The sequence below is a fragment of the Girardinichthys multiradiatus genome, chromosome 15, assembly GCF_021462225.1.
Source record: "Girardinichthys multiradiatus isolate DD_20200921_A chromosome 15, DD_fGirMul_XY1, whole genome shotgun sequence".
Taxonomy (NCBI): Eukaryota; Metazoa; Chordata; class Actinopteri; order Cyprinodontiformes; family Goodeidae; genus Girardinichthys; species Girardinichthys multiradiatus.
In genome coordinates, this window is record NC_061808.1 from 26,670,862 (window position 1) to 26,695,858 (window position 24,997).

Genomic DNA, 24,997 nt, shown 5'->3' on the forward strand with positions numbered 1-24,997 from the left:
GCCTCAGGAGGGGGAAGCAGTGCTTTGCCAAGTCTGTTTACAGTGGGGGTGGGAGGCTGCTGACCTCGACTGGGGACATTATTGGGCAGTGGAAGGAGTACTTTGAGGATGTCCTCAATCTGCCCTTTGTCACCGGTCCTGTTCATAACTTTTATGGACAGGATTTCTAGGTGCAGCCAAGAGCCGGAGGGGGTCTGGTTTGGGGTCCAGTGGATTTTGTCTCTTCTTTTTGCAGATGACTTTGTCCTGCTGGCCCCCTCTAGCCAAGACCTACAGCATGAACTGGGGCGGTTTGCAGCCGAGTGTGAAGTAGCTGGGATGAAGATCAGCTCCTCCAAGTCCGAGGCCATGGTTCTCAACCAGAAAAGGGTGGCTTGTCCTCTTCAGGTTGGAGGGGAGTTCCTGCCTCAAGTTCAAGTATCTCGGGTCTTGTTCATCTATATCTGATGCCTCCTTGACGCCTTCCTTGGGAGGTGTTCCATGCACGTCCCATCGGGAGGAGGCCCAGGGGACGGCCCAGGACATGCTAGAGGGACTATGTCTCTCGGCTGGCCTGCTGCCCCCGCGACCCGGTCCCGGATAAAGCGGAAGACGACGAGTACGAGTTCTACAATAGTTATGTTTACTGGGTTTGTTTGGTCAAAGTATTTTTTAATTTTAAGCAATATAGAATGCCGTTATACAGTGTCCTGTCAAGGATCTTTTCGTTATTTTGTCACATTAAAACAAATACCTCAGTATACTTTATTAGGTTTTATGTGTTAGACCAAAGCAATATAGTGCATAAATGTTAAGAGGACAGAAAATGATGCATGGTTTTTAAAATCTTTTCTGTTCTATTTTAAAACTAAGAAAGTGTGGGTTTCGACCATTATCTCATAGTTTTTGGATAAAAACCTGATATAGAATCAGAACCACTGAGTCCTCTATGTTCCTCTTCCTCTTTACCCTTAAACTGTGCTCTGCAGAACTAGCTTCAGCAAACATGCCTTTCCAAAGTTTGCAAGAGTAGAGATACATTTTTATCACAAATCTGTTTTAGACTGTGCTTTTAAAGCTACATAATCATGTTCTGAAAGTAACTGTACATTTACACCTCATAATACAAGGTTTACACAGAAAAACAGCAGCTTCTTTACAATCTTGTGTTCTTGTACGCTGTTGGGAGATAGAATTTGTGTGACCTTCAAGAACAGCCCAGTTATGGTTGAAACACACAATGCACATAGAAGCACAATTCCTTCACCACATAAAACTGAAGTCCATAAAGTAAACATTGTCACTTTCTCTCTGGTTTGTGCAAAGGTTATCATAGTTCTCTGTACAACATCTGGCTTTGAACCTTTGCTAATTAACATCTTCACCCTCTATCACTTTTAAACCTCGGGTTCTTTCCCATGCGGCTCTGTGACTTTAAACATACCCTAAATCTAAAACCTGTTGGTTGTGATCGTTTCCTCTATAAATTTGTTTTACTCAGAAGTCTTTCCGGGTGCCATCTCAAAGCTTAAATTGAACACTGTTTTATATTGGTTGTTGGCTGAACATTCAGAGCATTTAACACGGGGCTTTTCATCCATCACGCATGTCTACCAAAGGACCCAGTTACCTGGTTATAACAAAGAAAAGCCAGAATATTTTTTTTCTATTCCAAAATTATGAGAGTTGACAACTCAGCTCAGTTTTATTTTTCATGTATGTCCCAATTCCTTTACCCCAAAGTCATTGTCTTGACTGTGTGATCTCCTGCAAAGTTTCCGGTGCTACTTCTTTAGACTTGACGTTAACACTAACCATGTAAATATTGTTTGTATTTACGCTGTTGGAAACCTGGCATGGATTGGAGCCGAGACACAGCCACGACAGCTGTTTCACCTCCCTTTTGAAGCTCTGGCTGAAGAAGTAGTAGATCAAAGGGTTGTACACGGTGGAGCTCTTCGCAAACATGCAAGGCAGCAAACTGACCTCAGGCGGGATGTTGCTGCTGTCATTCAAAACAGACCAGAGGCTTACTAAGCCGTAGGGCGCCCAGGAGCCTATGAAGCCAATGCTGATCAAAACAGCGATCTGCAACACATCAGAATAGTCAGTAAAAAGACATCCCACTGGGCATCTGAAAATGTAACACAAATACTTTAGTCATTCAAAGTAGGACAAATCTTTTCCTTGTCTTTTGGAAAAATGTATTATTTACTTTTTTTTGCTGATTTTCTCACACTTTTCTATTGTTGTTGTTTTTGGTTTCAGGGTCTACAAAATGTGACTGACATCATTTGACAATCTTAAATAAAACAAGGTGACACATCCCTCCAGCCTGAACATCACTGAGTCTCTCCAAATGCAACTCTCAGGGGCAAATTCACAAAGCTATTTGCACTCATGTATGCAAACCAGAGTGTGTGTCTAATTGTCAAATTATATGCACAACATTTTTTTGAAGGACCATATAAAGAAGCCATTGAAATTATTTGAATTTTAGCTAAGCGTGTTGTGTTGTGGTTGCAATGTTCAATAATGGTGAAATTGCAACATTAGCTACTTTATTTTGGTAACAAATCCTATCAAAATAATTTGATTAGAATTTAATTGAAGATGCTGATTCAGTTAACTGTTGTGTGTAGTGGTCAACAGAGAATGGTACGGCTCTGTTTATATCGGTTGTATTATGAATTTATATATCCCCTTAGAAAGAGAACGCCTTGAAGCTAGCTTTAGCTAGCTTAGTTGTCAGGAAAAATTTTAGTTGCCACGTTGTTGGAATAGATTATAAAACATTTACTATTTCAGTAGCATTTTATCCTTTTTTCAAAATCCAATTCTTTTTTTGTTTCTTTTTAAAGTGTAAAACTAATCAGATGAGCACTATGACCTTATTAATAATTAAAATTTAACAAATTTAGTTAAGTACAGTTTAAGGCTGATTGGAATTTAATTCATTTAATTAATTCAACTGGTTAAATTTTGTTTTACTTTAGTCACTGATTAAAATATTCTTAAATAAAATGTATTCAAACTGCACCAATTTACATAAAACACTTTATTAGTTTATCAATATGTATGCATCTTTATGTAAATTAAAGCCTGAACAAATACCGTTGCATTGTCACAGACCAGCGCTATTTGCATCATTGTAAGTTGCATGAGCATAAATATCATCTCCTGAAAGCTCGTGGTAATTTTGACTGCTTGCTTTACAAAAAAACCATGCCAGGATATCACAGAAGCTAGAAATGATCCTATGCTTCAGTGAAGTTTGCTTTATATTTTTACAAACCATTTCTCTAATGAAATTAATTGTTCAAACTGTTTTTAAAATTCTGTTCTTGCATTTGAAAAATATAATTCTGAACAAAAATCGCATGATTGTGAAACATTCAAACAAGAAGTGCTCCTAATGTAGAGGTAAATAAACAGAACTCAAATAGCACCCCAGGATAGAGACCAAACACCCTTTTTCACATGCAGTAGGTCAGAATTAAAAGATATAATCAAGATTAAAAATACACTGTTATTTATTTTTCTATCCTAAAAATATATCAGCAATCAGTACAGTACATAATGTGTAGACTTAAATATGTATCTTACCAATCAGATACATTTTAATTTCCATCAGGGCTTATCATCTTCTGAATAATTATTTAAAGCTTTTAATCCTTTAACTTTCTTTTACAAACTGTTCCAGTACATAAATAAAATCTGCTTTACTTATTGACTAAGGCACTCCTTTCAGAACTTGAATCCTCTAATTCAGATGTTGTTTTTACAGTTTACAAAGAGTGTCTCGATCTAGTTAGGACTTGGAGCTGTCTGTGAGGAAATTTCTTTTTCTATTTTTTAATCACTTCTGCACCTGGCGTGATTTTTGGCTGCTGCCAGGACAACTACGTCTTGACACTAAAAACAGGTCCAAATCACCGTGATCTTTTGGACTTAATAGTTTTTGCATTTAGTTCAGTCTGCAATCTGGTGCAGGGATACTGCAGATAGTGTGTACAAAACATTTGTAAAAAAAATAGTGCACATAGAACTGCTTCATGAATTGAGTGCAAACTGATCAAAATAAACTCATCATACCTATAATCGTTTATCCACAGCTCCTCTTTTATCTACTACGCTTAGTGAATGCACTGATGTTGATCATCAGGAGTTGTTTCACCTCTCTAACAGTTTTTCCACTTTATTATTGGGTTCATACAGACATCTAATCTACAAAGGAAAAGTCTATTAATCAAATATAACAGATGGCAGGATACTGCTAGCAGCTTCCATGCAGCAGTCATGCATTGCATCATGGTTACTGTTCAGTACAGGCAATAACTAGTATAAATGTAAAGAGGCAGAGAGATTCTTATCTAAAAAAAAATGAAGCATATTTTGTTGTTTTAAACTCATTATGTTAAAAGAATACACCTTAGATGTTCGGTTGATGTGTTAAATTATCTCAGCCTTGTCTGCTGATAACTAGAAATCAAAATAAAACAACAGACGTCTATATGCTGGCAGTTGATTCAAGCTGAAAACATATCAAACAATGTCTATCATTTACAGCGCATACTGTTACAGGTTATTCCCAAGTGTCATGATAGTAAAACTGAACAACGAAACTGATCATATTGCAAGAACCAATAATTTTTATACCATAATCATCTGATTATCTCAAGAAAACAAAGCTCTTGAGATGGTAACTTGTTAATAACACAGGAAATCACATGAAATTAGTTACAGCAGGTACAGTTGCTGTGAATAGCATTTAACTTGACCTTTAGATTAAACGTTCTTCCTGATTCTTCAAACTGGGATCTGACTGTATGACTCTTCAGGAACAACAAACTATAAGTTTAGGCTAACCGTCGAATTCTTCTGAAATATCCTCATGGTTTGTTGTTAAAAAGTAATTTGTTTTTGTTAAAGGCCTGCATACACAATTGATTGCAAAAGTATTTATTACCCTTGACCAATGGTGTGTTCAGGATTCAGGCCTTTAGTTTCCCAACAATCATCGGATTTGCCATTTTGAAGGGTGCTCTATGCGATGTTCAAAGTTTGCCATATTGTTTTATAACCTAGTACTGCATTCATTAATCTTCATGATACTGTTTGTTCACTAATGTTTTCTAAGCAGACAGTACAGCTGTATTCATACGGATATTAGGTTACACACAGATAAAGTTCTTAAGGTACTTACAGGGGTTGGACAATAAAACTGAAACACCTGGTTTTAGACCACAATAATTTATTAGTATGGTGTAGGGCCTCCTTTTGCGGCCAATACAGCGTCAATTCATCTTGGGAATGACATATACAAGTCCTGCACAGTGGTCAGAGGGATTTTAAGCCATTCTTCTTGCAGGATAGTGGCCAGGTCACTACGTGATACTGGTGGAGGAAAACGTTTCCTGACTCGCTCCTCCAAAACACCCCAAAGTGGCTCAATAATATTTAGATCTGGTGACTGTGCAGGCCATGGGAGATGTTCAACTTCACTTTCATGTTCATCAAACCAATCTTTCACCAGTCTTGCTGTGTGTATTGGTGCATTGTCATCCTGATACACGGCACCACCTTCAGGATACAATGTTTGAACCATTGGATGCACATGGTCCTCAAGAATGGTTCAGTAGTCCTTGGCAGTGACGCGCCCATCTAGCACAAGTATTTGGCCAAGGGAATGCCATGATATGGCAGCCCAAACGATCACTGATCCACCCCCATGCTTCACTCTGGGCATGCAACAGTCTGGGTGGTATGCTTCTTTGGGACTTCTCCACACCGTAACTCTCCCGGATGTGGGGAAAACAGTAAAGGTGGACTCATCAGAGAACAATACATGTTTCACATTGTCCACAGCCCAAGATTTGCACTCCTTGCACCATTGAAACCAACGTTTGGCATTGGCATGAGTGACCAAAGGTTTGGCTATAGCAGCCCGGCCGTGTATATTGACCCTGTGGAGCTCCCGACGGACAGTTCTGGTGGAAACAGGACAGTTGAGGTGCACATTTAATTCTGCCGTGATTTGGGCAGCCATGGTTTTATGTTTTTTGGATACAATCCAGGTTAGCACCCGAACATCCCTTTCAGACAGCTTCCTCTTGCGTCCACAGTTAATCCTGTTGGATGTGGTTCATCCTTCTTGGTGGTATGCTGACATTACCCTGGATACCGTGGCTCTTGATACATCACAAAGACTTGCTGTCTTGGTCACAGATGCGCCAGCAAGACGTGCACCAACAATTTGTCCTCTTTTGAACTCTGGTATGTCACCCATAATGTTGTGTGCATTTCAATATTTTGAGCAAAACTGTGCTCTTACCCTGCTAATTGAACCTTCACACTCTGCTCTTACTGGTGGAATGTGCAATCAATGAAGACTGGCTACCAGGCTGGTCCAATTTAGTCATGAAATCTCCTACACAAAAATGACCACTGTTTCAGTTTCATTGTCCAACCCCTGTAGTTACACTGGATCTCTAGGGGCATCAGAGTAGCAGGAGTAAAATACATCTTTTTGTAAAAACATTTAACGAACACTGTAATCTTTTCCTTCTATTTCACAGTTATGTACTTTTTGATGTTGTTCTATAACATCAAATTAAGCTAAGGAAATTGAAATTCAGAATGCGCTGTATTCATAGAAATTATACTCAAATTTATAAGCTTTATAAAAAGAAACAAGTTTGTTTTGCTTTTTCTATGCTTTATGTTTAACGAAGATTCCAAGATTCTATCTCAGCTGTGTCATCAAAACGAGTAACTTACTATTAGAAGCCTTCGATGCAGCTTGATGATATTGGGGACATGGTTGTTGTTCATCGACTTCTTGTAGGCGAAATACAGCCTTAAAGCAATGCCAAAGTAGCAGAAAATGATGATGACACAAGGCACGAGCAGGTTCAGAGAGAAAATAGAAATGACAAAAGAGAAGTCCTCATGTTTCATTTGTCCCCATGCGAGTGAACAGGACAAGCCAAAGGGCTCTGGCCCGTACCGGCCCCAGCCCAGAATAGGGAGCAGAGCCCAGATCAGAGCATACAGCCAGGTCCACATACACAGTATCTTCACCTTCTTCCAACTGATCTTCTGCTCTGCAGACAGAAAAAATACTGGGTAAAAACATGTATTTTTTTATTATTATCTACAATAAGCCAATATGTTTCACTGTCGATATGGTGTTCTGATGTTCAGTGTTGGTTTTGTGTCAGACTTACCTTTTGGAACTGTGGCTCCAAATTTGATAGCATTCTCCAACAAGACTTTAGTAGATTTTAGCCAGCTCTATGAGCTTTTCTTAGGAAGAATAGCCTTTTGATTTACAGCCCTACACCTTGGGAAATACAGCTTTGTTTTTATAGAATCCAGTCAGTACTTTTTCATCCAAGTGGTCTAGTTACTGTAATGTCACTGTTGTCCCATATTTTCTCAAATTATTGATAACTTGTCTTTACTGTGCCATGGTTTATATAATTACCGTGCTCAGGATTTTGTTTGTCCTCCAACTAATACATGCAAACGTGCAGATGTCAGTAAGATTCTGCTGAGATCACGTTGAACAGATTCACTACAATTAATGTTACCCAAGTAGAATGATTGAAATTCAATACAAAGAGTTAGTTGAACATTTTTTACAGTTACGCAACCAGATTAAGTTATTACACATTTCTATTTCTTTTTAGTTGAACAGAACCGGAAAAAAATTTGAAATTGCTTATGAAAGACCCATCTTTTACATCACAAAACTGGCATGTTTTATTTATATAATAAACAGTGTGTGTATATATCTATCTATATATAATATAGCCAAAAGTATTTGCTGACTGTACTGTGATAGGATGCCACCTGTGCAACAACTTCAGTTGTGAAATTTCCTCGCTCCTAAATATTCCAACGTCAACTGTCAGTGGTATTACAAGGAAGCGAATGGAAGCAATGTAAATCAACAGAGCGCAGGCAACAGATGTTGACATGCATAGTGTGCAGAAGTCTCCGACTTTCTGCAGTGCTAACCCCTACAGACCTCTAAACGCCATAGTATAGTTTATTTCTTATTACTATTAGTGCTATTCTGTTGTAGAAATTAGAACACAGAAAAACTGCAAAAGCTAGCTGTTTATATAACCTTTATATTTAATAGCACTGCACTGTTCGATATTGTTTTAGTTGTTAAGAGCAAAAGAAGAAAGCCTGAAGAGTTTCCTTAAACACTACAACAGTTTTCAGTTTGCTCTCTAAAACTACACATGACCTTAAAGAAGCACATATCTATCTTTAAATTGGAAAACGGTGATAGGAAATAGAAAGCACATCCCTTTTTAAGTCTACCGTTTTTACATACCAACACATTATTTAGAAAAGAAGATCTGGTCATCATCAGCTTCCAAAATATTCTAAATCAAACCTTTAGTGTGCAAAAACATAAGATATTCCACAATATTAGCTTATTTATTTAGTAAAAAATTATGAGTGTATAATTAAGTACATTCCATGATTAACTCGTTTGCAGAGTCAGTCCATCACATCGCTGAAGAGGAATTTTAGTCTCTCTTCTTTACAACATTGCTTTAGTTTAAAATCATTGTGCACTGCTCCTAGGGTCCCACCACAGGATTTCCATAGGACTGAGCCCTGGACTTTGACTAGGCCAATGCAACTCCTTGTTTTTAAGCCATTCTGTTGTAGATTTGCTGCTGTGTTTGAGATCATGACCAGGCTTGACTTATGCTTGACATATGGCTCTAAATCTTTGTCAAGAGTACTTTGGTATGCAGAGAAGGAAGGTAGCAGCAAATCAAGCCCAAATCATCAGCTCCCACTATAACTGTCAGTTGGTGTGCTAACATGCTGTGTTTGGCAAAATTGGTATTCCCTGCTCATCTTCCAGTAAACATGCAGCTGAATCAGCAGCTTTACAGCTAGAGGACATTTAACTCAGAAGTGTAGTGATGAGACTAAGTGATCAGCTTCCAGCTTTTATTGTGCAAGCTTGTGCCTCTTTTCCATTCAAGGTTCCAACATCGCATGGCTCTACTCCGTTTGACTTCGCTCTACTCAGCACAGAACCTGTTGTGTTCGCATTAACTGCTGACGGTGGGCCTTCAAGCCGTCAGCTTTGTGTGCTGTGCAAAGTAAAATAAACACTTACCGTCGCACGGAATGATGGCCTTAAATGGCCTCCATGATTTCAAACCACTGACTTTGGGTTTAACCCGCTTTTTTTATACTCTCCACTACCTTCTTACTTCTTGTCTCCCTATCAAGCTGCTGCTAAATATTGCAGTCAAACTCATGTGGTTGACCACGCTGATGACCAATCAGTGAACAACAATCTGTTTACTTCACATCGCGGCCTTGCTCAGCCCCAACGAGACCCGCTGCTGTGCAGCTACCAAAAAAGCCAGTATAGGCCTGGAAAAGTCAGTAATAGAACTGGTTGCAAACTGGGCTCAGTGGAGAGGAGCAGGCCAATACAACAGTAGTTTTTTTTTTCAATCAGTCATTTGAGGCTTACTTACTTGGAGAGTGCAGATTGAGGGACACAACGAAGCGCACAATGGCCAAGATGGTGAGGTTCATGATGCTGGCAATGCCAAAGAAGAAGCCTGCCAGGCCATAGTAAATGCAGGAAACATCTCCACCTAGCCAGTGGTGGCTCCATGCAGAGGCAACGGCCAAGGGATACATGGTGATGGCTGTTCCAAGATCTGTCACCGCCAAATTCACACTGAGCAGCTCTGGTGGCTTCATCCTTGATGATCTTCTAAACGCCATGATGAGGACAAGCAGGTTTCCCACAATGGAGAGTACAGCTGAGACAGACAGGAGGAAGAGAGAGTTGGAACAGAAAAAGAACTTTAGACAATTATCCTTCCATTTGTCTGATAATTATGAAAGGGAATAAAAAGCTACTCATTGGTTAATTTTCATAAGTTGAATATCTTTTCAGTTTTATTCATTTACTTGAGACATACAGTACTGTGCAAAAGTTTTAGGCAGGTGTGAAAAAAAATGTTGTAAATAAAGAATGCTTTCAGAAATATAAATGATTGTTTATTTTTATCAATTTACAAAATGCTAAGTGAGTGAACTCAAACATAGCCAAATTCATTAAGAACTATCTTCAGCTTAAAGAAGAACAAGAATCACTGGAAGTGATGGTATGGCCCCCACAGAGCCCTGATCTCAACATCATGGAGTGTGTCTGGGATTACATGAAGAGACAGAAGGATGTGAGAAAGCCTACATCCACAGAAGATCTGTGGTTAGTTCTCCAAGATGTCAGGAACAACCTACCAGCAGAGTTCCTTCAAAGACGGTGTGCAAGTGTAAATAGAAGAATTGATGCTGTTTTGAAGGCAACGGGTCGTCACACCAAATATTGATTTTAATATAGATTTCTTGTCGGGGTGCGACATTTTGGACTTTGTTTGTGGTTTTGTGTTTGTTTACTTTTTGTCTAGATGTTTCTATTTTGGGTTTTGTAGTCATGTTTATTTCGTTTTGCTCGATGTTAGTTTTGTTCTCTCTCCTGCCTCCTAGTGTGTGTGTGTGTGTGTTGTTTTCTCTCCCCTCACTCTTAGTTCCTTTAATGGTTGCTTTCTTACTTTGTATGGTTTTCTTATGATTATGATTATTATTTATTATTTTAGTTTCCTGGCTTCCTTGGGTTCCCTGGTTTAGTATCTCTGTGTTTATTTATGGTTAGGTATTTGTTCCCTTTTTGCACTCTTCTAGTTTATTAGTCTTCTTTCCTCTGCTACTCCTTGTCATTAGTTTCCCCTTCAGTTATTATTTTCTCTGTGTTAGTTCCCTTTATAATTGTAGTCCTTTCTAGCGTAGTTCCTCAAGGCAGTCTCTATTGTTCCAGTCCCTCCTTATAGTTTAGCTTTCGTTATTGTTTACGTTTGTTTACATTTATTCTAGTCCTCGCCTTCTCTGCTTCCTTCCCAGTTAGTTCAGTCTTTTTGCCAGTTTCTTAGATCTTAGGTTGTTTTTCTTCTGTTCCCTCCAGTTTCTCAGTTTCCTTTAGTTCATGGTTATTCCTGATTCTTATGCTTCATTTGGTTATTTATCTTTGTCTATAGTTTTGCTTAGGTCTTTTCTCTGTATTGTTTATTAGTCCCTTCTCCCATGCTTTAGTCCTTTTATTAGTTTCATCTGTTCCTTTAGCCTCCCTGCTTCCATGTCACACCTGTTCCAAGTTCTTTTGATTACCTGCTCTTTGTTACCCTCTGTATATTAGTTGTTCTAGTTTCATTGTTCATTGCTGGTTCCTCCCGTTCACTACCCCTGACTAAGTTCTGTGTTGGCCATGTTCCTGCAGAGTGAACTCTTGTAAGTTTTGGACTCGACTTATGTTTGTACCTGCAGTGATTTTTGCTACGTTTTTGGAAAACCTTTTTGAATAAAGATGAAGCCTTACTATAACATGCTGCTGCCCAGCTCTTGTCTGTGCATTGGTCCACTTAAACCCCAGAACGTGACATTCTCTTTTGTTCATTCACTGCATTTTTTTGATTGATAAAAATAAATAATTAACACTTCAATTTTTTAAGGCTTTCTTTGTTTACAGCATTTTTTCACACCTGCCTAAAACTTTTGCACAATACTGTACATTTGCTACGTTACATAAATTACATTAAGTAAAATATCATTTTGATAAAATAAGAATAAAAAAAACAAACAAACACAGAACTGGGTGGGTGGAATGGACCTCGGAAGGAGGGCAAGAGAACAAAAAACAAAAACCAGTTCAAAAGGGCGACCTGGAGGTCGTCCTGAGGAAGCACAGAGTTCAGGCAGATGTTGGATCCAACAAAGGAACCGAAGAGTCCAATCATGCAGTGGCAGGGGTTTAGATGGTGGAATTGTGGACAGCAGTGGCACAAAAGGTTTGGAGGCCAGATGCGTCGGCACAGGAGGTCTGGAGGCTGGTGGTAATGGCGCAGGAGATATACAGACCAGCTACTGCAGAGAAGGAGCCCTGGAGGTCAATCAGGAGGCATGGAGCTCTGGAGGCTGGTACACTAGAACCACAGAAGAACCTTGGAACGCGGCGCTGGGGCCGCTGGAACCCTCAGAGTAGCCCTGGAGAGAGGCGCTGAGACCACTGGATCCCCCAGAGGAGCTCTTGAAGGACCTCCATAACAGGAGACAGAGACCAGGCCACTTTGACCCCCTTATTGGAGAACGCGGAATCAAAAGACGATGGTAAGCCCACCTGGACCCCTTGTCTGAGAACACGAGGTGGGAGGTCCTTGACCACCTCAGAGAACCCAGGATCAGGAACACGATGCTGAAGTGGTGCTGCAGAAAGTGGAGGCGTTGTTCCTGAAGATAGAGCTATGAAATCAATGGTGCAGACAGTGCAGATGAGGACTGAGGAATACGGAGAGGATGCAAGGATGGCAGATCAGGAGGTGCAGATGACAAAGATGAAGATGATTCAGCGGTAGATGTAGATGATGATGGCCTTGCCGAATCACAGAAAGGGTTCAGTGACTACTGTCGCAGAACTGAATGTGGATCTTGCTGTAGCTGCAAACGAGGGAGCTGCTGCAGATGAGGATATGGAAGCTGCTGCTGTGGCAGACTTGGAAACCACTGCTGTACAATGCTGGAGATTGCTGAGAGGTGCTGGGGGTGCAGCGAGTGGTGTAGAAGAAGTCTGGGCTCAGGAGCACTGAGCAGGTCTGGAGTGGGCTCAGATGCTCAGAGGCGACCAAGAGCAGATTGGTGCTCAAAGGCGACAAAGAGCAGGCTCTGGTGCAGAAACCTGTGCAGAGGAAGTTGTGGGAGCCACAATCTGCTGCTGACTGCTGGAAGGCATTGAAGAAGAAGCAGGAGGTGCTGGAGAAGTCTGGGCTTGGGAACATTGAGAGATGTGTATCGAGGAGCCGGCTTGGGACCTGGAGATCAGGTCCCAAGCATCAACCAGGTCTTGTGATGATGCCGTCGCCTGCATCAGGAGGGTGAGGTAATACAGGGGAAGTGGAGGTTTCGGCCAGACCCTCAAGGACAGGAATGAAGGCATCTCGATGATGGTGGCGTCTGAGATGAGAAAAGTAGGAAGCACCACCAGGTGCCGAGACAGGTGGCAGTGAAGGAGGTTGGAGCTGTGGCACACAAGGGATTGTTGCCAAGTTGGTGAACACCGGGATCCGGAAGTGGAAATCCCTCCCAAGACTGCCTTTTGTTTCCACTCCGCCTCATCCAACAGCTCTATTAAGTAGTGTCCCTGTACACAAGTTACTTTTACTAACGAACATCTGCAGAAATCACTAACAGACTATGGTGGGTTGGTACTGGTGACCAAATGTACATCATACTGATTTATGGTCAAGCAAATCTCCACCCTTACTAAACATCTCACTAATATTGAAAATCACTAACTTTGCATATATTTCACACAGCAACAGCATACATACTATAACCTAACCTGGTAGTGCTAATATGTGGTGTGTTCACTCATCAAAAAAGATTGGATTTGCTACTGGCTGATTCACAGTCAGGGCTGAAACTTCATGTCAGCAGACAATTTATCTGTGCGATTCTATTCAGGACCCATAATCACCTAACGATCTTTAATCAATACACTCACAAAGGAGCTGATTGATGAGTGGTTATCTATTCAGGTTATGAGACCCCAGATTCCTTTGCGGCTTGTGATGTTCCTCCAGGACCAAACATCGAGCTAAACATAGACTGAGCACCTTATTACAACCTAAACAAAAATCCAGGCCTGTATTCAGAGTTTGCTGATCAGTCAGGCATGTAATGCCTTAGGGTTGAAAGGAAGTGTGAAACAAACACAAGGTGGAAAGGGCTAAATACAAACAGAAAGTTTCCACAGAGACAAATGTCCAAAATTCACAAAACATAAATAGCTGAATAATTCTATAATGACATATTTGTCAGAATTACTAAAAACAACCCAAAAAGCTGCAAATGTTGGTGTAATTTTACAGTAGAAACAGAGCAATAGACAATGGCTTTTGTTAAAACTCAGTACATAACCAAAACCTTGTTGCCTGCATAAGTAAACATTTACGGTGAAAACTGAAAATTACCTCAAATCCCTAATCCGTTTTATTTCAGCACACTAATTATTTAGATTTACATAACTTCCAGATGATTTGCTTCAACATTTCTTACCTGTGTAAATCTGGATCTTGGAAACCTCTGACAGGGTAATGACACAATGATCAAATCAATACTTTAGCTTACAAGGGTGCACTTGTTCTAACAAACCTGTAGTTTTTTCTAAAGCTGTTCTTATTGGAGCATTTAACAAACTAAAACAGATCTGAGAAAAGTCTTAAACTATGCCTCAGTGATTATTATTTTTAAATTAAGCTGCACATTGAAAAATATTCAAGTGACTTTAACAAGAGAAATAGAGATCACTTAACAAACAGAATGTCATTGTTTTGCCTTGCATTTTCATTGGTGTTTGATATTTACTGCATGAGGCATAGTCCTGGAATTTAGACAGGCACATAAAGCTTGGCTCCATATTCTCTAGACTTTAGACAGAATAAGTATCTAATCCTTTTGCACCAGTCGTGCAAATCTGATAATATCATCCTTATGTGGCTTGTCAGGCCATTCTGAGAGTAGTTTGCATGTTCTCCTTGTGCATATGTGGATTTTGTTCTAGGTATTACAGCAGTCTCTAAAAGTTCAGAAACACATGTCCTGGGTTAATTGAGACTTGAGAGTTGACCAGAGTGTATACAGCTTCTAACCTGTTGGCTCCTGGGATGGACCCCAGCTCCCAATGGTCATGAGAAGATACAGGATACAAGAGGCACAACAAATAGATGGATGGATGGATGGATGGATGGATAGAGACTGTCACTATGATCAGCCTCATTATATTGAATAATTTGCTCCACCACCTTACCCCTAAATATTGTTGCAATGTAATTTGGCAATAGTTACACATATCTAACACTGTGTAAAACTAGACAATATATGAACTGTCAGTGTTGTGTTCATTGCAACAAGGGTCAGAGTGAGAGGCCAGCTGCCTAACAAGCCACTGGGATGCAGTCAGTTGTGCTAGACCGAGATATTAACAAAGATGCTTTCATCATCCTAATCCTAACAGAGCTCAATATTGGTCTATAACGCTCTATTGACTGGGAGGGATTTTACAGGGGAAATGGTGAGTGGATGCAGCACTAGAGTAAAGGTAAATGGTGAAAAAGGTAATTATGCATTACTGTTTGAAAAACAAGGAAACAAAGTGACATCTGCAAAATTTAGTCCTATGGCTTTTAACAAAATACAGCGCCTGCTTTTTAAACAATCTCATCATGGCATAAATGTTTTATGAATCTTGGGGATTTAATCCCTTTTTTAACTGTTGTGTTTCCAGGGTGGAATACAGCAAACAACTTCAATGATTGTTTGACTTTGAATTTATTGTAAATTTCTCTGAACCACTTAGGGGCAAAATTATATGCAGAAGTTCAAATATATACAGTTAAACCAGATGTTAATAAACACTGTATAAAAAGGTACAGAAACATTTTTCTCACTATCTGACATGAAAACAGACAAAACGTTTCAGGTTTTAGGTGGGTCAGGGTTAGAAAAATAATTTCTGTTTGATAAATACCAGAATAATAAGGGAGAGATTTTTTTATTTTTTAACTTTTTAAATTTTTTTAACAAATTTAGAAGTTTACATACATTTCCTCGGTGTTTGGAACACTTGTCTTTTACTGTACGATGTAGGTCAAACATTCTGGGCATCTAACCATAAGCTTCTCACAATAGTTTGCTTGGATTTAGCTCAGTTCTCCTAACAGGTCAGGTTTATAGGTCACCTTGCTCAGATGATCCATCCCCACATCCAGTCCATCTTTCCCCTCCAACCTTCCTTCAATAACGTTTAAACTCATATCATTCTGCCGTGGTTCTTGCTGGTGCAGTTCGCTCCTCATGATGACATTTCTTTTGTGAAGCGCACCAGTCTGTTTGGCAGCAAAACACCCACTCAGCATGATGCTGCCACCCCCATACATCATAATTGGGTTGCTTGCGAGCTTCCCTATTTTTTTCTCTATACAGGTCCTTCTCAAAATATTAGCATATTGTGATAAAGTTCATTATTTTCCATAATGTCATGATGAAAATTTAACATTCATATATTTTAGATTCATTGCACACTAACTGAAATATTTCAGGTCTTTTATTGTCTTAATACGGATGATTTTGGCATACAGCTCATGAAAACCCAAAATTCCTATCTCACAAAATTAGCATATCATTAAAAGGGTCTCTAAACGAGCTATGAACCTAATCATCTTAATCAACGAGTTAACTCTAAACACCTGCAAAAGATTCCTAAGGCCTTTAAAACTCCCAGCCTGGTTCATCACTCAAACCCCCAATCATGGGTAAGACTGCCGACCTGACTGCTGTCCAGAAGGCCACTATTGACACCCTCAAGCAAGAGGGTAAGACACAGAAAGAAATTTATGAACAAATAGGCTGTTCCCAGAGTGCTGTATCAAGGCACCTCAGTGGGAAGTCTGTGGGAAGGAAAAAGTGTGGCAGAAAACGCTGCACAACGAGAAGAGGTGACCGGACCCTGAGGAAGATTGTGGAGAAGGGCCGATTCCAGACCTTGGGGGACCTGCCGAACTAGTGGACTGAGTCTGGAGTAGAAACATCCAGAGCCATCGTGCACAGGCGTGTGCAGGAAATGGGCTACAGGTGCCGCATTCCCCAGGTCAAGCCACTTTTGAACCAGAAACAGCGGCAGAAGCGCCTGACTTGGACTACAGAGAAGCAGGACTGGACTGTTGCTCAGTGGTCCAAAGTACTTTTTTCGGATGAAAGCAAATTCTGCATGTCATTCGGAAATCAAGGTGCCAGAGTCTGGAGGAAGACTGGGGAGAAGGAAATGCCAGAAGTCCAATGTCAAGTACCCACAGTCAGTGATGGTCTGGGGTGCCGTGTCAGCTGCTGGTGTTGGTCCACTGTGTTTTATCAAGGGCAGGGTCAATGCAGCTAGCTATCAGGAGATTTTGGAGCACTTCATGCTTCCATCTGCTGAAAAGCTTTATGGAGATGAAGATTTCATTTTTCAGCACGACCTGGCACCTGCTCACAGTGCCAAAACCACTGGTAAATGGTTTACTGACCATGGTATCACTGTGCTCAATTGGCCTGCCAACTCTCCTGACCTGAACCCCATAGAGAATCTGTGGGATATTGTGAAAGGAACGTTGAGAGACTCAAGACCCAACACTCTGGATGAGCTAAAGGCCGCTATCGAAGCATCCTGGGCCTCCATAAGACCTCAGCAGTGCCACGGGCTGATTGCCTCCATGCCACGCCGCATTGAAGCAGTCATTTCTGCAAAAGGATTCCCGACCAAGTATTGAGTGCATAACTGTACATGATTATTTGAAGGTTGACGTTTTTTGTATTAAAAACACTTTTCTTTTATTGGTTGGATGAAATATGCTAATTTTGTGAGATAGGAATTTTGGGTTATCATGAGCTCGTTCGTTCGTTCGTCGTCTTCCGCTTATCCAGGACCGGGTCGCGGGGGCAGCAGACTCAGCAGAGACGCCCAGACGTCCCTCTCTCCAGATACCTCCTCCAGCTCCTCCAGGGGGAGCCCAAGGCGTTCCCAGGCCAGCCGAGAGACATAGTTCCTCCAGCGTGTCCTGGGCCGTCCCCTGGGCCTCCTCCCGGTGGGACGTGCCTGGAACACCTCCCGAGGAAGGCGTCCAGGAGGCATCCGGTATAGATGCCCGAGCCACCTCAACTGGCTCCTCTCAATGTGGAGGAGCAGCGGCTCTACTCCGAGCTCCTCCCGGATGGCCGAGCTCCTCACCCTATCTCTAAGGGAGTGCCCGGCCAACCTACGGAGGAAGCTCATTTCAGCCGCTTGTATCCGTGATCTCGTTCTTTCGGTCATGACCCAAAGTTCATGGCCATAGGTGAGGGTAGGAACGTAGACCGACCAGTAAATTGAGAGCTTTGCTTTTCGGCTCAGCTCTCTCTTCACCACAATGGACCGGCACAGCGCCCCCATTACTGTGGCAGCCGCATTGATCCGTCTGTCGATCTCCCGCTCCATTCTTCCCTCACTCGTGAACAAGACCCCGATATACTTAAACTCCTCCACTTGAGGCAGGAACTCCCCTCCAACCTGAAGAGGACAAGCCACCATTTTCCGGTCGAGTACCATGGCCTCGGACTTGGAGGAGCTGATCCTCATCCCAGCCGCTTCACACTCGGCTGCGAACCGCCACAGCGCATGCTGTAGGTCTTGGCTAGAGGGGGCCAGCAGGACCACGTCATCCACAAAAAGAAGAGACGAAATCCACTGGTCCCCAAACCAGACCCCCTCCGGCCCTTGGCTGCGTCTAGAAATCCTGTCCATAAAAGTTATGAACAGGACCGGCGACAAAGGGCAGCCCTGCCGGAGTCCAACATGCACTGGGAACAGGTCCGACTTAGTGCCGGCAATGCGGACCAAACTCCTGCTCCGCTTGTACAGGGACCGGATGGCCCCTAATAAAGGGCCCCCGATTCCATACTCCTGGAGCACCCCCCACAGGGCATCACGAGGGACACAGTCGAATGCCTTCTCCAGGTCCACAAAACACATGTCAACCGGTTGGGCAAACTCCCATGAACCCTCGAGCACCCTGTAGAGGGTATAGAGCTGGTCCAGTGTTCCACGGCTGGGACGAAAACCACACTGTTCCTCCTGAAGCCGAGGTTCGACTATCGGTCGGACTCTCCTCTCCAATACCCTGGCATAGGCCTTACCAGGGAGGCTGAGGAGTGTGATCCCCCTGTAGTTGGAACACACCCTCCGGTCCCCCTTCTTATAAAGGGGGACCACCACCCCAGTCTGCCAGTCCAGAGGCACTGTCCCCGACCGCCACGCAATGTTGAAGAGGCGTGTCAACCATGACAGCCCTACAACATCCAGAGACTTGAGGTACTCAGGGCGGATCTCATCCACCCCCGAAGCCTTGCCAACGCGGAGCTTTTTAACCACCTCGGTGACTTCAGCCTGGGTGATGAAAGAGTCCAACCCCGAGTCCCCAGCCTCTGTTTCCACCACGGAATGCGTAATGGCAGGATTGAGGAGATCCTCGAAGTACTCCTTCCACCGCCCGATAATGTCCTCAGTCGAGGTCAGCAGTCTCCCGCCCCCACTATAAACAGTGTTGGCAAAGCACTACTTCCCCCTCCTGAGGCGCCGGACGGTTTGCCAGAATCGCTTCGAGGCCAACCGGTAGTCCTTCTCCATGGCCTCACCGAACTCTTCCCAGGCCCGAGTTTTTGCCTCTGCCACAGCCCGGGCCGCAGCACGCTTGGCCTCACGGTACCCGTCAGCCGCCTCAGGAGTCCCACAAGCCAACCACAGCCGATAGGACTCCTTCTTCAGCTTAACAGCATCCCTTACTGCCGGTGTCCACCACCGGGTTCTGGGATTGCTGCCACGACAGGCACCGCAGACCTTACGGCCGCAGCTATGGGCAGCAGCATCAACAATAGATGCAGAGAACATGGTCCACTCGGACTCTATGTCTCCAACATCCCCCGGGATCTGGTCGAAGCTCTCCCAGAGGTGGGAGTTGAATACATCCCTGGCCGAGGGCTCCGCCAGGCGTTCCCAGCAGACCCTCACTATGCGCTTGGGCCTGCCGAGTCTGTCCGGCTTTCTCCTCCTCCAGCGGATCCAACTCACCACCAGGTGATGATCAGTGGACAGCTCAGCCCCTCTCTTCACCCGAGTGTCCAAAACATGCGGCCGAAGGTCTGATGATACGACAACAAAGTCGATCATCCACCTCCTGCCTAGGGTGTCCTGGTGCCAAGTGCACTGATGGACACCCTTATGTTTGAACATGGTGTTCGTTATGGACAATCCGTGACTAGCACAGAAGTCCAATAACAAAACACCACTCGGATTCAGATCGGGGAGGCCATTCCTCCCGATCACGCCTCTCCAGGTGTCACTGTCGTTCCCCACGTGGGCGTTGAAGTCCCCCAGCAGAATAATGGAGTCCCCGGGAGGGGCACTATCCAGCACCCCCGACAGGGACGCCAAGAAGGCAGGGTACTCTGCACTACCACTCGGCCCGTAGGCCGAAATGATAGTCAGAGACCTCTCCCCAACCCGAAGGCGCAGGGATACAACCCTCTCATCCACTGGGGTAAACCCCAACACGAGACGGCTGAGCTGGGGGGCAACAAGCAAACCCACACCAGCCCGCCGCCTCTCCCCGTGGGCCACTCCAGAGTAGAAGAGAGTCCAACCCCTCTCAAGGAGATGGGTTCCAGAGCCCACGCTGTGCGTGGAGGCAAGCCCGACTATTTCTAGTCGATATCTCTCGACCTCCCGCACAAGCTCAGACTCCTTCCCCCCCAGCGAGGTGACATTCCACGTCCCTAGAGCCAGCCTAAGCATCCGGGGATCGGGCCGCTGAGGTCTCCACCTTCGTCCGCCACCCAATCCTCTTTGCACCGGTCCCTCATGGTTCCCCCTGCAGGTGGTGGGCCCACTGGAGGATGGCCTCGCGTCTCTCATTCGGGCTTGGCCCGGCCGGGTCCCGCGAGGAGCAACCCGGCCACCAGGCGCTCTCCGACGAGTCCCGACCCCAGGCCTGGCTCCAGGGTGGGACCCCGGCTCCGCCGTACCGGGCGAAGTCACGTGCCTCGATATTGTGTTCTTCATGAGGGGTTCTTGAACCATTCTTTGTCTGACCCATCACATCACCTAGAACCTGTTTGCCATGGGAGACCCTACCAGGGGCATTTAGGACCCAGACAACATAGCCTCTAGGATCATTTGAGCACTCAAACTCCTCCACCACGTTAAGGTGACGGTTCAAGGAGGGGCTTATTGTGGTCACCAGAGAAAGTGAGCTACTTGTATTCATTTGCTGCAACTGGCCTTCTGGACAGCAGTCAGGTCGGCAGTCTTACCCATGATTGGGGTTTTGAGTGATGAACCAGGCTGGGAGTTTTTAAGGCCTCAGGAATCTTTTGCAGGTGTTTAGAGTTAACTCGTTGATTCAGATGATTAGGTTCATAGCTCGTTTAGAGACCCTTTTAATGATATGCTAATTTTGTGAGATAGGAATTTTGGGTTTTCATGAGCTGTATGCCAAAATCATCCGTATTAAGACAATAAAAGACCTGAAATATTTCAGTTAGTGTGCAATGAATCTAAAATATATGAATGTTAAATTTTCATCATGACATTATGGAAAATAATTAACTTTATCACAATATGCTAATATTTTGAGAAGGACCTGTATGTAACAATGAACATTATGACCAAACACTTCAGCACTTTAGCTTAATCAGACAACAAGACATGTCTCCAAAAATCAAGGTCTTTGTCCCTGTGTGCATTTGCAAACAGTAATCTGTTTTTATGTTACTTTTAGATTAATAGCTTCTTCCTCTCTGATTTGCCTTACAGTCCATGTTTAAACATGACTCTCACTGTGGACAATGACATTCTCTTACCTACTTCAGCCAGCATCTTCACAAAGTCTGTAGCTGTTGTTGTGGGGTGGATACACACATTTCCCACCAAAACATGTTTGTCTCCTTAAACGATACGATGGCGGGATATTCCCATGGTGTGTATATTTCTGTATAATTACTTTAAGTACCCATGGATGAACCAGATTTCTGGAGGTCCACAATTTCCCTCTTGATGTCCTGTCTGATTTATCTAGATTTTACCTTGGTGTCACAAAATGAACCACTGTGTTTGAGGAGTGCCCTTAAAATACATCGAGATGTGCTTTCATTGAAAAATGTTGTATTATCTATTAAACTTATCTTGGCTTTTCTTTATTTTTTGCCCAGTGCACTTGCTAATGTAGAAAACACAAAAAGCTTAAAAATAGAAAGCCCATGCCATGAGAAGGGACACTGACACGTAGTTAATCTGCATAGTTAATAATCTGCATGTTTTGATATATCTTTCCAGAGAAAGTGAGCTACTTGTATTCATTTGCTGCAGCTTTACAATTTTTTTGTCTTCCTGAATCGCAAGTGCCAATGACTGATCTGGAAGTCTTGTCCAGTCAAAGTTTATAGCTACATCACGTTTCAAAATTAACCTAAGTTTATCAAATTTTAAATACTGATTAATTAATAAATATTAGCGAACAGCAACAAATAATACATTTCACCATTGCCGGGTTGCTGGAGGGGGTCTCTCCTACTCCAGTCAGTGGCGAGAGACGGGGAACACCCACGACAGGTTGCCCATACATCATAGGGCAATACAGAGACACAGAACATACAATCCACGCATGCTCACACTTATACCTATGGACAATATAGAGACACCAATTAACCCAACTGTCATGTTTTTGGGTTGCTGGAGGAAGCCAGTTAACCCTGACAACCCATTCATGCATGGGCAGCACATGCAAACTCCCCACAGAAAGACCTCAGGCCATTATTCAAACCCGGGATCTTCTTGCTGGGCTGCAGTGCCGCTGACTGTTACGCTGTGCAGTCCAACAACAAATGGACAAAACATTATTAAATAACCAAACAACTCAGAAAAAGCTTGAATTAAGCTTCTCAATGTTCTATGTCCAATAACAAGTTATTTAAAAATGTATTTATGTTTATATTTTAAAAGCTCTTAATGGGCTGGCAGATGAGTATCTTCCTGAACTGTTGCATTTTCATAAGTCCGCAGGAGACCTAGGTCTACCAGGATCAGGTTGCAGACCAGAGGTGACCAAGGCTGTGACTAGGCTTTGAAACAGCCTGCCATGGCACATCAGATCTAAACCAACCCTTGAGTAGTTTAAATCTTAAATTTTGAATAGATGCTATTTCTTTTGCCACACAGTGTGGCACATTGGGTAGAGCAGGTGCCCCATGAACGCAGACAAACAATCATCAACAAAGATGCCTGGGCTGATTAATGCATATCTCAATCTTGTTCCTGACTTCTTTTTTATCTGCTAAACTGTTAAATAAAAGCCACTAGTGCGTCAAATAAATTCATTAATTAAAAAGAGACCATATTTTTCCCTGGATTTAACTACAGTCTCTTCAAAACAATCAAATCATAGCTTTAGAGTTTTAGAAGTTTTTCTCAGGGTATTCTGTCTTCTTTTCATGATCCTAGAATGCACATGAATGCTCATTTTTTGCCCTGTTACATGAACCACATCTTTTGAAAAAGTGGCTGTCTCCCTTGTTTGGATTCCCAACCTCAGGACCTTTGCTGCATGTTTTCGCCACCATTTCTTGTCTGATACCCTTTGTATAAATGCCACTGGAGCCTCAAAATCTTGAAAAAAACTCCCATTTAATAAAAAAAAAACCAAAAACGTTTTAGACACATTCACAAGCTACTTTTTTAGGCACACCTCTTTAATTGCTTGTTAACAGAAATGGCAAATCAGCCAATAACATGGCAGGACGTGAGGCATTTAGGTGTGGCGAAGAAAATTTGCTGAAGTTAAACTAAGCATTGGAATGGGGTAAAAAGTGGATTAAAGTGACTTTGAATGTGCCGTGGATGTTAGCGTCAGACGGACTGGTGTGAGTATTTCAGAAACTACTGGTCTAGGATTTTCACACAAACATCTCTCAGGTTTACAGAGCACGGTTTGAGAAAGAGAGAACATCCAGTGAGAAACAGTTTTGTGGACAAAAATACCTTGTTAATGTCAGAGGTCAGAGGAGAAAAGGTAAAGTAGATTGGTTTAAGAGTAGTAGCAGTAGCTCAAATAACCACTTGTTCCAGCCAATGTTCTCATTATTTGCTTGCATAAATCTTAGAAAATAATTTCTAAATTTACCAATGATTGAACCACAATATTCATGTGCATGCTTTTACTACATTAGGAATCCCATAAAATTGTTCTGTATTTCATAGGAAAAAGATCTGATCTTAGAAAATCAACCAGGTCCCACAGTTTATGATTTTTGGATTTCTGACTGGCTTTAGCCGGTTTCATTATGCTGAAGTCTGCCTTTATTCCTGAAACCAGGCAGAAACCGATAAAAAGATTAGAATATTTTCATCAACAGGTAGGTGAAATGTATCCAGTTTCAACAAGGACAAGTAGACACACACAAAGGTCACCTAAGGTAAAACGTCAAGTGACAACATGCCCAAATATTTTATCTAAAGCAAAAAAGAAGGCTTATTTTATTTAACTCAATGTGTCACAAAAAATAAAATAAAAAAAACCGAATCTAAAGTGTAAAGTGCGACTCTAAGGCGATCTGTAAAACAGGTCCCCAAATCCAAACGAAATTAAGGAGAATATCTGTTCTAACCCGATTAAACAACAACAAACTATTTAATTCGTCTTTCTACTTACTTAAAACCAGCAGGTAGCAGCCCGTGCCAATGTCCAGCGCCGGTGACAACGCTGAGGCGTAAACATCCATTGGAAAGGTAAAAAAAAAAAAAAAGACAAACGTTGAATTAAAAAAGAAGAATCCTCATGCGATATTTAAGTGAAAGTGTGCCGCTGCAGGTGATGGTGCGCGTCGCTGTCGCATCCATCTGTCGGCACGCAGGGAGCGGAGACAGGAGGCTGCAGCAGTGCGCCAACAGCCGGCGGGATGCCAACAGAGAGATTGTGCGTAAAATGGCAGCCCTGCCGTCCAAAGCCTGAAACCTCCGCAATGTTGTAGACCTTCAGGAGGAGGAGCAATCAAGTCTCTGTGAAGTGAGAGAGCAGTAACAATAAACAAAAAATAAACGCATTAACAATCTTTGCGTACTCTTATGCCGCCCCGCCCCCAGACAACTTAAATTCATATAAAAGGTTGACAGATACACTAGTTAGAATATTATTGAACTGTAAATTTATTTAACAAAAGTCAGCTGAAAATGTTTAACTCATGTAGATGCAATACACACAAAGTGATATATTTAAAGCATGAATTTGGCTTAAGGCTAATAAAACCTTTAATTTCAGTTTCTCAGAAAATTCTATTATTACAAAAG

General features: G+C 42.5%; 1 protein-coding gene across 1 annotated transcript; it reads right to left on the reverse strand.

Annotated features, from left to right (window-relative positions):
* Positions 1-303: 303 nt before the first annotated feature.
* Positions 304-24,655, reverse strand: opn8b (opsin 8, group member b). Its single transcript, XM_047388521.1, has 4 exons — positions 24,363-24,655; positions 9,510-9,803; positions 6,760-7,085; positions 304-2,067 (listed from the first exon to the last, which is right to left on the reverse strand). Exons 1-4 carry the CDS (start codon positions 24,430-24,432, stop codon positions 1,723-1,725), a joined length of 1,035 nt encoding a protein of 344 aa, XP_047244477.1. The 5' UTR covers positions 24,433-24,655; the 3' UTR covers positions 304-1,722.
* Between the last annotated feature and the right edge of the window lie 342 nt (positions 24,656-24,997).